Genomic DNA, 16,155 nt, shown 5'->3' on the forward strand with positions numbered 1-16,155 from the left:
TCCTTCTTTTAAAACTCAAAGTACAAGCTTCAGGTATTAAAATTTAAATTCTTAAGAAGAAGGGGGGTTAATTCCTAAGTTTGTTGTAGGATACACAGCCTTCAAGTAACTTCATAGAAGGTTAGGCGTTGGAAGATGATCTTTAAAGATGATCTAGTTCCAGTGGATCCCTTCCACTAGATCAGACTGCTCAAAGCCCCATCCACCCTGGCCTTGAACACATGCAGGGATGGGGCAACCACAGCTTTTCTGGGCAACCTGTTCCAGTGCCTCACCACCCACAAAGCCAAGAATTTCCTCCTGATATCTAATCTAATCTCTTCCAGTTTAAAGCCATTGCTCCTTGTCCAGTCACCACATGCCCTTGGGCAAGGTCCCTCTCCAGAGCTGGATGCAGCACTCCAGGAGCAGAGAAGAGGGGCAGGATCACCTCCCTTGACCTGCTGGCCATGCTGCTGAGGATGCAGCCCAGGATATGTTTGGCTTTCTTTTGGGCCACTTCTTGAGCTTGTCTAGGTCCCTCTGGGTGCCATCCCATCCTTCAGGCACGTTAACTCCCCCACTCAGCTTGGTGTCACCTGCAGGTGTGCTGAGGGTGCACTCGATCCCTCTGTACGTCAGTGATGAAGATGATAAATAACACTGGTCCAATACGGACCCCTCAGGGACACCACTTGTCACTGATGTACACCAGGACTCTGAGCTGCTGACCTCTGGATGCAACCCTTCAACCAATTCCTTATCCTAACAGTCCACCCATCAAATCCATCTCTGTCCAATTTAGAGAGAAGGATGTTGGGGGGATCAAGTCAAAGGCCTTAGAGAAATTCTAACAGATGTTATACACTTCCCTTGTCCACTGATGTAGTCACTCCGTTGCAGAAGGCCACTAGGTTGGTCAGGCAGGAGTTGCCCTTGTTAAAGCCATGCCAGTTGCCTCAAAACACCCCCCTGTCCTCCATGTGCCAAGTTATGTGTGGATTCTTAAACATCATAAATGCAAAATATATCCCATTTATTTATCTGATGTCAGCTAATTAAGCAACTTGGTGTTTAATCTGAACATATAATAGAAGTGTGAAAGTACCACATATTAGTAGCAAGAGTGATGTTAAAAGAGATGCAGAATGACAGTAAAAGTTAAGCAAAACCTACAAAAATTTAGTAACAGTATTCATATAAATTATCTCACATATCAACCGTAATATACCTTAATAAGTTTCCAGACCACAAGTGCTAGTTCTAATTCAGCCATTCATCATTACTATATTAGAAGAAAGCAAAAATAACTTAATAGTAATAAATTAACCATTCACCTTCCTTGGGCTGAGTCATGACAGGTGTTTGCGTCTCCTTTGTGTAGGTAACAATTTCTCGAGGAGGAAAGTCAACTTGTGTAATTTTGGCCATTCCAAGTTTAACAGGTCCACGTCTAAATAAAATTATTTTAAAAATCAGAAAAAAAGCATTTAATTTTATTACTTCACATTTTGCTTAGAATAATACCCAAGTCATTATGTCACAGCATTGCTTAATCAAACTTAAATCCAGTGGAAACTTTGAACAAGTCACATGATTATAACTACTATTTTATCATTATTATTTAATATCAGCAATTATTTATACATCTGTGACAAAAAGGAAGATGTGCACATATAAATATCTGAACATTAGGATATAATTTAAAATTTTTGCTCTTTTTGCTTGACCAGAATACTGCCACATATATGACACATCTGTATTACCAGGGGTACAGATCTACTCACAAGTCATGCTTGTACAGCAAGAGTTCTAGGATTATAAAGCTTGAAAGCCAACTTAGTTATACTGAAGGAAAAAGCACTTCCTAGTCTTTTAACTTTGCTGCCGTTTTTTGTCCACCTCTAAGATACTACCTAGAATGCAGAACTGCCAGGCTGACCTGGAACTCACACTGTCAAATAATTTATCCTTAATACATCAACACTGAAAAACTCTCAGCTTTCTGACTTTAATGAAGGTAGATATAACTATCATCATATAACACATAATATATTCCAAAACCTGCACAATATTAATTCAGGCATTGTAGCCTTCTGTAAAACCTAACTGCAGTATGTACTGTAATAATAGTGCAATGATCCAACAATCTACCTATATCAGATTTAGTTTCTTATTATCCACTCCTCTCCCAAGATAAAAGCAGAAGAGTAACTCCTTTTGAAAGGTTTTAGTGTGCTGAATCATAATTCTTAGCACACAATACAGGTTTTAGTTAGTGCTTATAATGAGCTACAGCTTTTGTAAATATATTTGTAAGAAAATATGGGAGTTGCTCTGTTTTTAAACACAGTCACACTAACCTTTTTATTTTAAATAAATGAAAATAAACTTCTTAAAGTTTATATTTTGTCAAAGAGAGACTCAAAGAAAACAAAACTTGTGTTTATTTTAAAAAAGCATCTAATGTATATTAAATAATATAAAAATTTCCCATTGCAAACAACCCATGCTAAGTCTAGGGACAGCGAATTTCTATTACTTACAAAACAGTTTCTTAACAACAACAACAACTACAAGTCTTAAAGGAAAAAACACTCATACTTATTATCCATAAGCACATGAAAGAGGGAATATAAGAAATCTATGCAATACCCCAGATCGGAATCAGAGTGGAGCTGAAGAACTGATGGATCAGTATCCCAATGCAGCGTCCTGGTACCCCAGGTTGAACAATCATGCAGCATTAGCAAAAAAGGCCAGAGATTAGTGAAGCAAATATACACTATGAAATTCTAGAGTTACAGCAAGCTTATAGTTATTTCATTGTTTACAAGAAACAAGGCAATGCAACATCAGTTAAGGAAAATTCAGCAAACATTCAGTGCAATAACACATGCAGTAAATACAAAAGTTAAGAAGCAAACAGAATTCAGAGCTATTAGCAAAGAATTAAATTATTTTAAAGGTTGAAAATTAAAGGTCTGCAAACAAATGTTGCCTTAATGAAAGGCAAATAAAAGTATTTTAAATACTGATAAGAACCACTAAAAACTTGAAATTCCTTTTAAAATATGTTCAGATTTGTTCAAGTAATAGGAAGACAGATTTGTTAGCATAACGTAAACTTGCCCAGAGCAGTAAGTATGTGGAGGAAACTGTCATATTGGTAAAGGAAATGAGTCAACACATAAGCCTTTTGGTAGTGGGGCAAAAAAAGCATTTCCACTGGGATAAAGAACTGCTAGAGTTTCCAAGATGTGACATTGCAGTAATTGTGGGTTAAGCACTGCCTTGGGCTTGTAAGTGTCATCTGAGTTAGAGCCAACTCCATTTTAAGACACTTAAAATCTCTTATAAATTGTGGGCCTTATATTAATAATATGTTTCAAAGTCACGTGGAACAACAAACAGAATGGATCCATTTCAAGTTGTACTAGAAGAAATAGCAAGGGGGAAATCAATATTCCCGCTACCTTAATTTGTAACCTTCATCCCTTCTTCAGAAATTTTCATGTAGTCTATCTGCTACCAGGCTTAGGCAGAATTTTAGAAACACACTTCTAAGAGATTAGGAGATTAACCTGCATGGTTTTTTCTGACATTCTCATATGTTATCTGCATTTTTAAAATAATGTTTCTGAATAAAAAAAATAAAGAATATGCAATATTTTACTATGATAAGTCAATAAAAGAATTTTATGTTTTCATCTCATACATGGTAATATTCTATTAACTAGGTGCAGAATTCCTAAAGTTAAAGTTGATTTGAAAAGTAGACACGCAGTGCCATAAAAGCTCATAAATATGGGTGTGCCATGCACTACCTTGTTCTAGGGGACAGTGTGCATTAGGACTATTAATTATAATTTAATTAGGAATTACAAATCCACCATCTTCATATATAGCCAGTCAACAGCATCCACAGCAATAGCTTAATACCCAAAACTCCAAAACCCTTTCATATCTTTTGTGCATTAGAGAACACATAATTTTAGCCTAAAGTTAATTACTTTGAGCATGCTTATTCATCAAATCTCTGCTATCTTTCTTGACCAAAGAGTTTTAAGCTTAAGGGTTTAATTTGGTCCCTGAGACTTGAAGCTGGGTATTGCTTATATGTTGTTCAACCATAAGCAAAACCAAACCACCATCCCAACCTTCATGTTGCAAAGAATACCTTAGCTTCAGGTACAGATGCTGCATCACCACAATACCTGTCAAATATTTTTCTCAACTTTTTCAATTGTGTTTGAGAGGAACTTGGGGAAAAGGCTATAACATGAAATGCTCCAACTTCTGCATCTGTTTAATATCTAGCCCTTAATGAGGTAGCTGTCCTGCTTTCAAAGCATTATTTTCATTTTCAAAAGCTGCTTCAGTGGGACCAGGGACAGTCCTTTAAAATAATTTAAGCTAACAAGTAGTACAGGAGATACAGTTAAATATTTCTCAGAGATAGTCTTTTAAAATAAAGGTAACATTCTAAGATAAAATGCACCTATTATGTATGTACCAAAATGATGCAAAATACTGGTCTTGTTTTCCAGTTTGTTTTGCCTTCAGTCAAATGAATTTATCTACAAGCTTCAGTGAACAAATTTATCTACAATTATCAGTGAAACAGTTATCAGTGAAACAATTTATCTACAAGCTTCAGTGAACAAATTTCCTGTTCTTCCATATTTCCAGATTTCTCTGAATTCAGGCACTTTCCTAACAATTCCTATATATCCAAAAATATTTTCTGTTTTTAAACTAATCCTATGAATCATCCACCAGCTTAAAAGCAAACCAGCTGTATTCTTTTTAAGTGTAGGACTTGTACTCTTGACTGAGGGAAAAAAAGAGAAAGAACCAGGATCAAACTAGGAAACAAAACTCTTTACTAATGAAAATAAAGCAAGAGATGGAAGTAACAGCAGGACCACAGTCTGAACACTGTTCTACTACTTACTGAAAGAGTTACTGACAAGATTCAGCATCACCAAGGAGCCTTTATATTATATCTCATATCAGTAAGAGTCACCTATGAAATGCCATGTGTAACACCAAGGGATATCATACAGTCCAACCTTCATGTTCAAAATGTATGAACTTGTACTAATAAACCAGGATATAGACACCCATTTACTGGGGGAAGGGAAGAATCCACTGGTGGGAGAAAAAGCAAGGGGACTCCATAATGCCTTCAATTTAGCTGTATATTCATACCTCCATGCCTTAAAGATCACAATCCTGAGACAGATTCAGTTTTAAAATTTGAAAATGCATGAAGCTTTTGAGACTCAGGATATGGGTTTTCTCAAGGCTTCATAAGAAAATGCATAATGTATGCATACAACACTGCATTACTATGTTTGAGAACACACAATCAGTGCAGTGCATGGATGAGATGGAAATAAATGCAGTACACAACGTGGCATTCCATTCCAGGTATGTGGCCTATGCATACAGTTTCATACTCAATTTAGATTAGGTGTGAATGGAAAGAAAATATTTTCTTTTAAAAAGTTATCATCAAATATGTCTTGCTTTTTTTCTTCTAATGAACATAAACACATATATATTTTAATAAGACAATTTAATAACCAATAAACCACAATTTAAAATAATTAAAATTTGCTTGCCACTCAATTAAGGAACAATTATATTGGTTAATTAACACAACAGGCAAACAAGATCATACCTGAGCACTCTTTAACAAAAAGTCTGGGTTCACATCTACTGTCTGATGTACTCTCTGTTTTAATTTAACTATTTCTACTTAGAAATAGGCACCACGTAACCTTTGTTCAGGTCATTAGTCTCCTGAATATTTTCAGACTAAGATGCATATAGTTATTCATGTATAATCCACATGCATACAAGATGTTACTGCAGTCTTTTTATAAGATGTTTCAAAGCAGTCTAACCTTTGACTCCTTTTCCAAAACAACTACTCATACAACAACAGTAACTGGTAACTGCTGCAGTTACTGTGCTTTAACTAAACTTCATCCACAATGTATACTTACTAAATTTAAAGTACATAAACTTCACTTGCTGAGAATGTCTTACCAATATTAATAGGCAGCTACTGCTCTTATTTGCAGACTGTGCATGGGAAACGGTAGAAATACCCTTTGGAAGTGGTGTTTCCCTGCCTTATCACCCATATATCACCACTTGAAATATTTAACAGAAATATTTATCTGACTCTTCTTTAGAGCAGCATGTCTCAAACCATCATGTTCAAAAAAATGGTCAAAAAATTATGACAAGTACTGGCACTGAAAAAAGATCAAAACAACAGTGGCTGTACTAAGATGGAGTTATGTTTTGACAAAATAAAAGATTGCAAGTGCTGTAGTTGTGCTACACAGATGAAGTAAAATAATAAGAAAAGGAAAAATTCTGAGTAAGGGAAAAATAAAATCAGAAGTAATGCAAAGTTTATAGACAGTACATTTTATAAGATCAACTAAGTATGGGAAAAAGCAAATAGCCTATCATCCATACCCATCCTCCTTTAGAAAAAGCTGGGAAGAGCACAGAAGTTAGACTTTTTGAGTTTGTTATTGTCCTAAGACACACATTTTACTTCAAACTTGCAAGTTTAAACAACTCCACATTAATGCTAGCAACTTCAAATCAGGAAGTATAGTTGCATTTCAAATTTTAAAGTAAAGTATTTCTGCAAAACAGTCACTTTTGACAGATTCAACACTGTAACCTCATATTATTATAATCAAGTAATTAACCTTCAAGTAATTAACCTAATTTCTTCTAAAGCTTAATTATTCAGCACACAAGTATTGAACAAAGGAACATGACACACCTCGATCCAACAGCACCATCCCCGGAGTCCTGGCTCCCAGCCTCACTTGGCGTACTCACGGATTTGGAAGACGGAGAGGTAGGAGGAGGGACTAAATAGTGAAACAGACAGGTATCCGCTGTTACTACTCGCAGAGGTTGCACAGCTTAGGATGTTTGCAAATTAATTAAAAATGAAGTATTAAAAAAAAAGTGATGGCAAACAAAAAAATACATGGATGAAAATGAACAGTAGAAAGAGAGGGGAAAAGACAATGTTAACAATTCATGCTGGATTTACATGCAATTGTTTGGCATTTATGCCTCTGGAGCATACAAAAAGACATGGAGGGGAAGACATTTAAGAGAAAATGAATTGAAAAAAAGTATTTTTAAACTGAACTTTTGGCAAATGATGACACTGATTTTCAAGGGGTACTTTCCACTGACTCATGTTGCTTAAACATAGAAAAGATAGTTGTTAATACAGCTCTGACATTAGACTTTCTTAAAGATTAGGCAATGAATGATTAGACTGGCAATGTTATTTCAAAAGATATAATCACCAAACTGTTGACCAAAAAAGTGGCTGCATCATACAGCATCCTGGTATTTTTGTTCTAGTTTGAATCATATCAACAAAATCTTGTGTATTACAAAGTTTCTAGTATTAGGTCTTGAGAATAACTTTTTTTTACTTGACAGTACCACTGTTTTGAAACTTCCTAAGTGTTGGTTCATTTCCTGCTAGTAGATGAAGACTACACTTACCATTTGAAAAGTAACATGCTTTCTGGAAGTGATATATATAGTGAATGATATCATGCAATCTGATACAAATACAAAGCTACTTTTGTATTTCTTTCAACTTTTCTTTTTAGAAATGGTCATTTTTTAATGAAACTTTGGGTTTAAACACAAGAATCAAGGGGTGTTTTGAAGGTCCTTATATGCTTCATTTTTCAGCAATATGTAAAGCATTCGCTGCTTAGCAACCCTTAAAAAACCCTTTAATCAACTGAACACAAATTATTTAAACTGCTGCCTACTCTGTCAATGGTTAAGCATGGGAGAACTCTGAATTTAGGTCTGCAAGATTTCCGAATTTTTAGGAATCACAAGTATACTGTGAATTCTAAAGAATTTTCTACCTCATCTCAAAAGAGACATGGTTCTGACTGACAAAAATTCTCTCTTAATTTTACCAAACTAACAGTGAATTCTTCAGTTTATTAAAATTTCATTCCTCCTAGGGGAGAGACCTTTTCTATAGGTCTTGAGTTGTATTTAATAAATTCATACATACAGACATTTAGACTTTATACTTATGTAACTGGGGGCATGTAAGAATATATATATTCTTCAACTCGTCCTCGCCAGGTACTGGTTAATCTATAGCAAAGGAGCTGCCCGCAGGCCTTCGCTTTGCCATCTGTGTGCATTTTCAGGACAAGGCGAGGTCGCGGCCCCAGCGCCGCTCGCAGGGCCCAGTGCTGGTGCTGCAGCGCTCTCTTGTGGGGAAAGCGATTCTCGGGAAACCCTGCCCAAAACTGAGGCGAGTCCCACTGGAAGACCAACAGTCTTACGAAAAGACTTGATGGAATTTCACCTACCCCAGAGGATTAAACTATAAAATCTTTATGAAAATAATTCCGGTTCACTAACTTAAGGCTTGTTATATGGTAAGTATGGTAGATATCAAAACATACTAACACTGATATCCCATAAAAGAGCTCTCTCTCTCTCTAGCAGTTAACAGCACAGGAATTGCCTTAGGAATTAACACAATTTTCTAGGAAAGAATCTAATGTCAAGCAACCCCCCCCTTCACTGACAGTGTGAGCACAAGCTACCTCAGCTGCACACCAAGCAGCTCACCCACAAGTTAGCATCAGTTCAGGCGTACAGTCACTGTACTTGCTGGCATCCAGTCAGCAGAAAAGGAGCTTGAGCCTTACACATGCTAACTGCAGGCAGCAAGTAGGACATTTTAACTTCATTAAGGATCCATATCAGACCTGGTCATCTGGAAAGGAGACAGAATGAATTCCCTGTGTATACTGAAGGGTGTGATTAACTGGCAGCTCAGTGGAATTAAACACAACATGCAGGGGTGTTGCCCCACTCTTGTATGTCAGCACCTCTCAGTTTTTCATTAACACCTACTCTAAGCAGATACATTAACTTGCTTTGAGGACTGGCTATTCTGTGGCTGTCAGATTCTCTGCCAGATGTGAAAAAAAACAACCACATACATTCCTAGAAAAATTTCATCAACTGCCTTAGTATCATGCAAGGGAAATGTTCAACTGTTAGTCTAGCAAAGAAAATCTGTAGCAGGTTAGAAATGATTTCTTAAACAGCTGCACACTGGTGCTAACACAACCAAATGGAGTTTCTCAACCATTAAAACAGTTTGAATTACCAAAAATGACTGCTGGGGCCGTTGGAATCTGAGCAGCCATAATGCTGTTCTTTTGAACACTTGAGGATTACACAAAAGCAATTAAGAAAATATAATCCCAGCTATATCTGTAAGAAATTATTACTATTTTATTTACAAACCCAGTTGAATAGAGCCCCAAGAAGCCACACTGATAAGCTTTAAACCCCCTGGATTTCAGAGTTGGAGACAAAAAGCAGAGTCGCATTATCATGTTCCTTGCTTCCATCTTCCATAGGGATGTGCCTAAGTAAAGGCAAAAAGCAAGAGCCAATATGCTAACACATCCAAGAGCTGCAGATACCAATCATCACCCTTGGAAGCTAATTTTTATACTTAGTGTTGCTATTGCTCCATCAAAGTCAGTCGGGTGTTTGAGATAAGAAAAACTAGGGTGTAAAAGATGCGGAAAAGAAACAAGCCAACTCCATACAAAAATATCAGCATTAAAATTTGGCATTGTGGAAAAGAGTAAGGAACAAAATACAGGAGAATAATGAATATGAAAAATAGGAGGGGAAAAGACAATACATACATGATATTTTAACTAATAGACTTCAAATAATCCACTAAGTGTAAATGGTGTTATTTTATAAAATAATGTTATGTAATGTGTACTGAAGCACATCATTTAACATTTATAACAGATCATGAAGGACAAAAGAGTATAAAACCCAGACATGTATAACCCCTGAAAAAGTGGCCAGAGAGTTATTATTTTAGTTATATAAAAACCTCAATCCTAAAAAAAAAAAAACAAAACCACCACCACAAAAAAAAAAAAAAAACACAAAAAAAACCAAAAACACCAAAACCCAACACAAAGCCCCAAAAAAACACTTCACCCAAAATAAAAAGACTAAACAAAAATCTCCCAAACATTTATTTCAAACAAATAGTAACATTCCTACCAACAGGAGACTCAGGTGTCAACCCCATGCTCTGAAGCAATGCTTCTGCTTCTCTTCTCTTCTTTTCAAGATCAGATTCTTCTTGTACTGGAAGAACTTCTTTCTTTTGGTCAGTCTAAAAATTATTTAATAATGAAGTTACAGCCTTTTAGCTTTCATTTTTTTTGAGACCCCACAGGGTTTTGTAATACTGAAACCTATAAAGTATATTAGATATTCAATGTGAGTAATTCTGATGGCTCTTTTTTGTAGATAAAGTAAACAGACAGGAATAACAATGTTCCAAAGCTTTGGTACTGTCTTTAAAGGACATATATAAACATGCAAAAAGTGTCTGTTAGTAATTTGCCAAAATTACTAACTTCATAAGATTAAGATTCTTTGTGTTATCTGCTAGATATTAAAAAAAATACACCCCCACCCTCTTTCATTTAGAAACCCTGCAATCTCTATTGCAAAAGATGCCGAACACTCTGTATCTTTCTACTCTTAATTAGCTGCTTTTTAAAAACATAATTCTGGCAATACACTGCTGCAAGGTCATTAGGACATAATTTGAGCTACTTCTTTCTCCTTTTTGTCTGAATCATGTAGTTGGCAGCTGCCCAGTCTTCAGTCATATGCTGATTTAGAACACCAACTAGATCATAACCAAAACACAGAGAAGTAATGAAAAGTATACAAAACAGGCCAGTAAAAGTTTCTTTTATGAGATACAATTTGCATTCAGGAGAAACAGTAATCTATCACTGATTGTCACATACTTGAGCAGTGAGAAATCCAGAAGACTTTAAACAAACTAAACACAAAAGCACCATACACATCCTGAGTGCTGCTCTGATTTTAAAATTCAGCCTATAGATAGGTCAAAGAGCAGAATAACATAGCACATTGTTTGTACAATGATAATACTGACAGTCAGATAATTCCTCAGAACCGTACTTCAGAGATGAGTTCTTCAGATAACACCTATCACAACTCATTAAGCAGAGCTTTCATGCAATAGATCAGTGATTTGATTAATGATGTCACATGCACAGAGATAGTTCTAGAAATCTGAACTTTATGCTACTGTAAGATACTAATTTAATTTTTTTTTAATCCAGCTTATCATACAGACAGTTGAAAAGAAAACAGTAGGTGTTTATATTAGAAAAAAATGAAAGGGCTACATTTATATTAGCACCAACCATTAAACTGACACTCCCTGAACAGGACACAGAAAATGATTGATAGATTATGTGAACCTACTCTTAAATTTTGGGCAAGTTACATATGCAAATCAAAGTGAAAATTATTTCTTACTTCTTTCTTCTTTCTTTCTTCCTCCTTTCTCTTCTTCTCCTCTCGGATTTGAGCTAATCGTTGCTTCTTGCGCTCCAACTCCGCCTTCAGCTCACTTTTGTCAGACATGGCTGAAACACTGATCAATAGAAATCATGTCACTGTTTGGCTTTTGTTTTGTTTGGGTGGTTTTTTTGGTTTGCTTTTTTTTTTTTTAAGATAGCAGCTTTTCTTTCCAGAAGCTCTCTGCAAAGAAATTACCCCAGCTTACCAAAACCAGCTCATCAGAAGCCTGAGTCAACAATAATTGAAAAAACCCACATTCCTGTTTCTATTTTTCTTTCACTTAATACATTCTCAACACTAAAGTGATTGATTTAAAACAAACAGATAAAACCATTATATGATGACAGCATCCATTTCTAAGGTAGGTCTGATGCTCTTTGAAGGCACTACTTTGAAAGAAACCTTAGGCACTGAAGGTGTGAGTATTTGGTCTTGCCATAAGATTTTTGCACCTACAAAACCACCTGCAAGACTGAAAACAGCAAGAAAAACAGCAAGACAATATTTCTCTTTCATTTTCTACTTCAACAGCTAAATATTGGCATGCTATAACTTAACAGTATGTAAGCTATATATCCTTCTACAGACCATTATATGATTCAAAGTAAAGATTTATTAAAACATTTAGTAGGATTACTATAAATGATACAGCAATATAAGGACAAGTCAAAGAAAACTGTAAAACTCGTGCATTATATTTTTTTCAAAACTTACACTGCTAATAAATTGGTGTATCATTTAAAGACAAATATGCTATAAAAAGTTTTGCTATGTAACTAACTCAAATACAAACAAGACAGTCAACAACAAAAAGTCGAAACCCTCTAAGTTTAGAACTTCACAAAGATTTAGAACACAGGTAAGAAAAACTGAGTGAAAGGGCTAGGTGAAGAACTTAATTTTACTGTTTTTAAGCAAAATCAAGTCAGCAAAGAAAATGGACAGGTGGTCCTACAACAAATGAGACAACTATAAATGCTTTTACAGTAAGTTTGACAATAAAGATACAAGATTAAGCGTTAGTAATGTGACTATGTGCTAATTCAAAATAAAGAATACTTGCAAGTGTTTGTATAGCACAGCTAAGCACAGAAAGGGATGCAAAATATTGCAAGCCTCATACGTCTAACTCCACTTCTTAGTGATACGTACACCTGAGTCAATGTGTGTATTCCTTCATGTCGTCTGTTAGCACTAAGTGCTAATAAATAAATAACCTAAAGTCGGCATTTTCGAATGGCATTCCCGTGTCCCTTTAAAACAGCACTAGGAAAGCGCGTTGTCACACCATGGATCGCCGCCCATCCAGTGCCGGCCCGGGGAGGCGAAGCGGCACAAACCGAGCGAACCCGAGGAGAGGAGAGCCCACCCCATCCCGCCTGGAGATGACCGCGGTACGAACCTGGTGCCGCCAGAACCAAAGTCCCCACCCAAATCCCACAGGGGCCGTCCCGGGGAGAGCGCCCGGCAGCCCGGACCGGGTCGCAGCACGCCCCGCGGCCCGGGAGAAGGCAGCACTCCCAGCCGCTCCCCTCAGCGAGCCCCGGCGCGGGCCGCCCCCGGCCCCACCCGGCTGCCACAGCCCTAGCTGCACAGGGCGAGGCCGAAGGAAGGCGCGTTCCCACCGGGCGGCAGCAGCGCTGGGCGCGGCTCGGTCCCCTGCGCACCTGTCCGCGGCTCCTCCCGCGGCTCCTGCCCTGCGCCCGCCGCCCTCGGCCCCGCGCCCCTTCCGCCGCCGCACAAAGGCGCCGACAGCTGGCAGGCGGCTGCCGACGGCAGACGCCGAGGGTCAAACCAGCTGCGAAGGCGGAATGCGGAATGCGCGAAAATCTACGGGAGCTGCGGAAGGACACTCACATCTGTGCAGTAAAACACCCAATGCCCCACTTGTCCGCACCGTCAGGGCCGGCAATCGGAAAGGAATTAACACGGTGAACGAGCGCGAAGCGACGCGGGAACGGGGCGGTTTCCGAGACCCAGCGCCACACCCCTCCCGCTGGGCGCTGGCTGGCGAAGCCGCTTGGAGAACAACGACACCCAGCATGCAGCGCGCACCGCTGGATGGACTTCGTCGCCGACGTTCCCCGGGCGTGGGCGCGGCGCTGCCGCGCGTTGCATGATGGGAGCCGTAGTCTTCCAGGGTGGGGACACGCCAGCTGCCCACGCTTGGCGCCCGCAGGGCGCGGGGAGCGAGCGCCACCGCCTGCCGCTGAGTGCTTGGGCGCATGCGCGCCGTACCCCGATTCACTCATGGCGGGGGCGCGTGGCGAGCTTCTCTCACGGGCGCCTCGGCAGCGGCCCCGGGCAGGGCAGAGCGGGCCGAGGCGGGATCCCTGTGCGGGATCCCTGTGCGGGACAGCGCCTTCGCCTCTGCTTTGGCTTCCGGACAGTGAGGGACGAGTCACGTTAGGCCTCTCCCGCAGCCGAGCGTGGAAAGCCGTCGTGTCAGTGCGGACGCTGATGGAACTGAATGGTTTTAGCCGCGGACCCACGTGCGGCCGGTAGCCATAATCCCTCCAGTGACCTGGGGATAACGAGTATAAAAGCCTGATTCGGTGTGAGCGTCAGGCCGGTGACAAAATGGCCATCGTAGACGGTGCTCTGTGCGTGTCAGCCGGTGGCGTTGGGCTGCCCTGGCGAAATGGTGGTTCCCATCATGGGCGTCGTGCAGGAGTGAACTTACACAGCTCATTTTGATACAGCTCCAAACTGGTAGCAAATTACTTTGCTGTTTCCCACTCGTCCTAAATAAATAAGTGTATTGTCATTTGTATCCTGTGGAAACCTATATCAAAATCCTGTGACTGCTGGGCTGGTGCTACTGACTTCTGTCTCAGTGAAGTGCAGGGTCCCCCAGCCTGCTGATCTGCCAGAGCTGTGCTTACCGAAGCAGGATTATAGGGAAGATTGTTGTAGTTCAAGTGGAGCATGTGTTCACAACACCGTATGAAATGAAGCTTTTGGAGGCAATAACTCCAGAGCAGGTTAATTTTTCTGCTATTACAGAATTGGAATAATTTATTTGCAATGACTGGATCTACAAATAGTTATGCCTGGTGAGTGTATTTTTTAAACTTGTCCTGACAAACACTGGAAAATGGCTTCATTTGCAGTCTGGCTCTGTAGCAGTCCTGTTAGGTATAATAAACTGAACAGGTTGGTTGGTACTTTGCTGGGATAGCTGCTAGGAAAACTTGAATTGCTGCAGGAATCAGTGTTGATTCTTTACTCCACTGTAGCGTTCCATGTGAGTCAGGGTTTATACTGTACCTCAAAAAGTTTAGAAAAACCCTCTGTTGTTTAGATGGCTTCTGATAATTTAATAACCTTCATACGTTTTGTAGGAGTTTCTCCCCTCTTTCCTGTTCCTGCTAGATGGACATGTTTCTTTTCTGTCGTGTCAAAATAAGGTGATGAGGAATGATGGGTCCTTTCTGACATGAGAACCCTTTTGCAGTCTGGTAACCTTTAGCACAAAATACACACTAGTGAATGGTCCAGCACTTGAGAGTGATTCCCTGCCAAGCACTATAGAAAGTAGGTTTACAGGCTGAAAAATTCCAAGTTCTCCTTCCTCAGTGTGGTCTGATATGGTACGCTCTTTTTCTTTTCTATTACGTGGTTAAGACAGGAGATTATGAGAGCTTCTTAATGGATACTGTACCTCACCAAAACCTGCACTAGTTCAAGTGGTTTTATGAGAGAGTATGAGAACTGCCAGGAGATCAGCCCAGAGGAACTATTTCCAGATGTATTGTATGCTAGGCTATATTCTGCCCTCAGTTTGTGCACCTGTCTCCCACTGACCTTTATGGAAGTTTGTGTACTCATCAAAAGAGGAGAATCCATTTGAATATTTGTTAAGAAGATAACAGATTCCTTTTGTATGGATTACGTTAGCATTACTAGCCAAAAAGATCAGAGGGGGGATAAGGAGACAGAAAGTGTGCACTTTTTTTTCTATTGTAACTGTTAGCTCTAACAGTTAAATTTTAGCATTTTCACATTGTCGTGAGCTTAGCTGAGTCACTGACTCACAGCATCAGTCAGATCTATTCAATTAAGATTGGAGCCATGGAGTCATTTTACTGAAAATGGAAATAGAATTTGTTTCTTTTCTGCTTTTTCATAAGAAACTTGCCAGCGTATTGGAAGAAACTCTGAAAAATTACACGCGTTCAGAGTGCAGCTAAACTATGAAGCAAAGACATAAGCATCAATTTTCCATATGAAATTTTTCTCACTCTATCTCCTACTTCTTAGCTTAAATCTTTACTTTTAACATAAGTTGCAAGGCAGTAGATAGTTGAAAATGCATTTATTACTAGCAGAAGCCAAGCTCCATATTTACAAAGCACTTGAGCAGAAAGGACATGGCAAGATTTGACTCCATGGAAAGATGAACACTAACATCTGTCAAGACCTGTGGTGATGACACCTATGGTTAAAAGCATTTATTGAAGAAAAATATGGATTTCTTGACTCTCAAAACCGTGTGTCATGGGAAACATAGACTCTTAGGTCTATACAAGTTCACACACACACACATATATATACATATATTCTTCTGGAACAAATCTACACATATAATTTGGTAGTTTTTGTTCTGTGTTACATAAACAAGGCATGGTGTAATCTGTTTAATTTTTTATAGCAATATGACAAGAAATAAAC

The 16,155-nt window shown here is 38.9% G+C and overlaps 1 protein-coding gene across 4 annotated transcripts in view; it reads right to left on the reverse strand.

The window, feature by feature from the left end:
- Window positions 1-13,517, reverse strand: part of DYNC1I2 (dynein cytoplasmic 1 intermediate chain 2) — a 29,830-nt gene extending 16,313 nt beyond the window's left edge. The window contains exons 1-6 of one of the 4 annotated variants that reach the window (XM_053982961.1): window positions 13,379-13,517; window positions 11,437-11,554; window positions 10,132-10,246; window positions 6,800-6,890; window positions 2,635-2,694; window positions 1,317-1,432 (exon numbers count right to left, since the gene is read on the reverse strand). In XM_053982961.1, the coding sequence (XP_053838936.1) occupies window positions 1,317-1,432; window positions 2,635-2,694; window positions 6,800-6,890; window positions 10,132-10,246; window positions 11,437-11,544 (490 nt within the window). In that variant the 5' untranslated portion in view covers window positions 11,545-11,554; window positions 13,379-13,517. Of the gene's footprint in view, window positions 1-1,316; window positions 1,433-2,634; window positions 2,695-6,799; window positions 6,891-10,131; window positions 10,247-11,436; window positions 11,555-13,148; window positions 13,255-13,338 lie in introns of those variants that run through there. The other 3 variants (XM_053982959.1, XM_053982960.1, XM_053982962.1) reach the window with 3 other exon arrangements.
- Window positions 13,518-16,155: the final 2,638 nt, after the last annotated feature.

Source organism: Vidua macroura, chromosome 7 (genome assembly GCF_024509145.1).
Source record: "Vidua macroura isolate BioBank_ID:100142 chromosome 7, ASM2450914v1, whole genome shotgun sequence".
NCBI classification, from domain to species: Eukaryota; Metazoa; Chordata; class Aves; order Passeriformes; family Viduidae; genus Vidua; species Vidua macroura.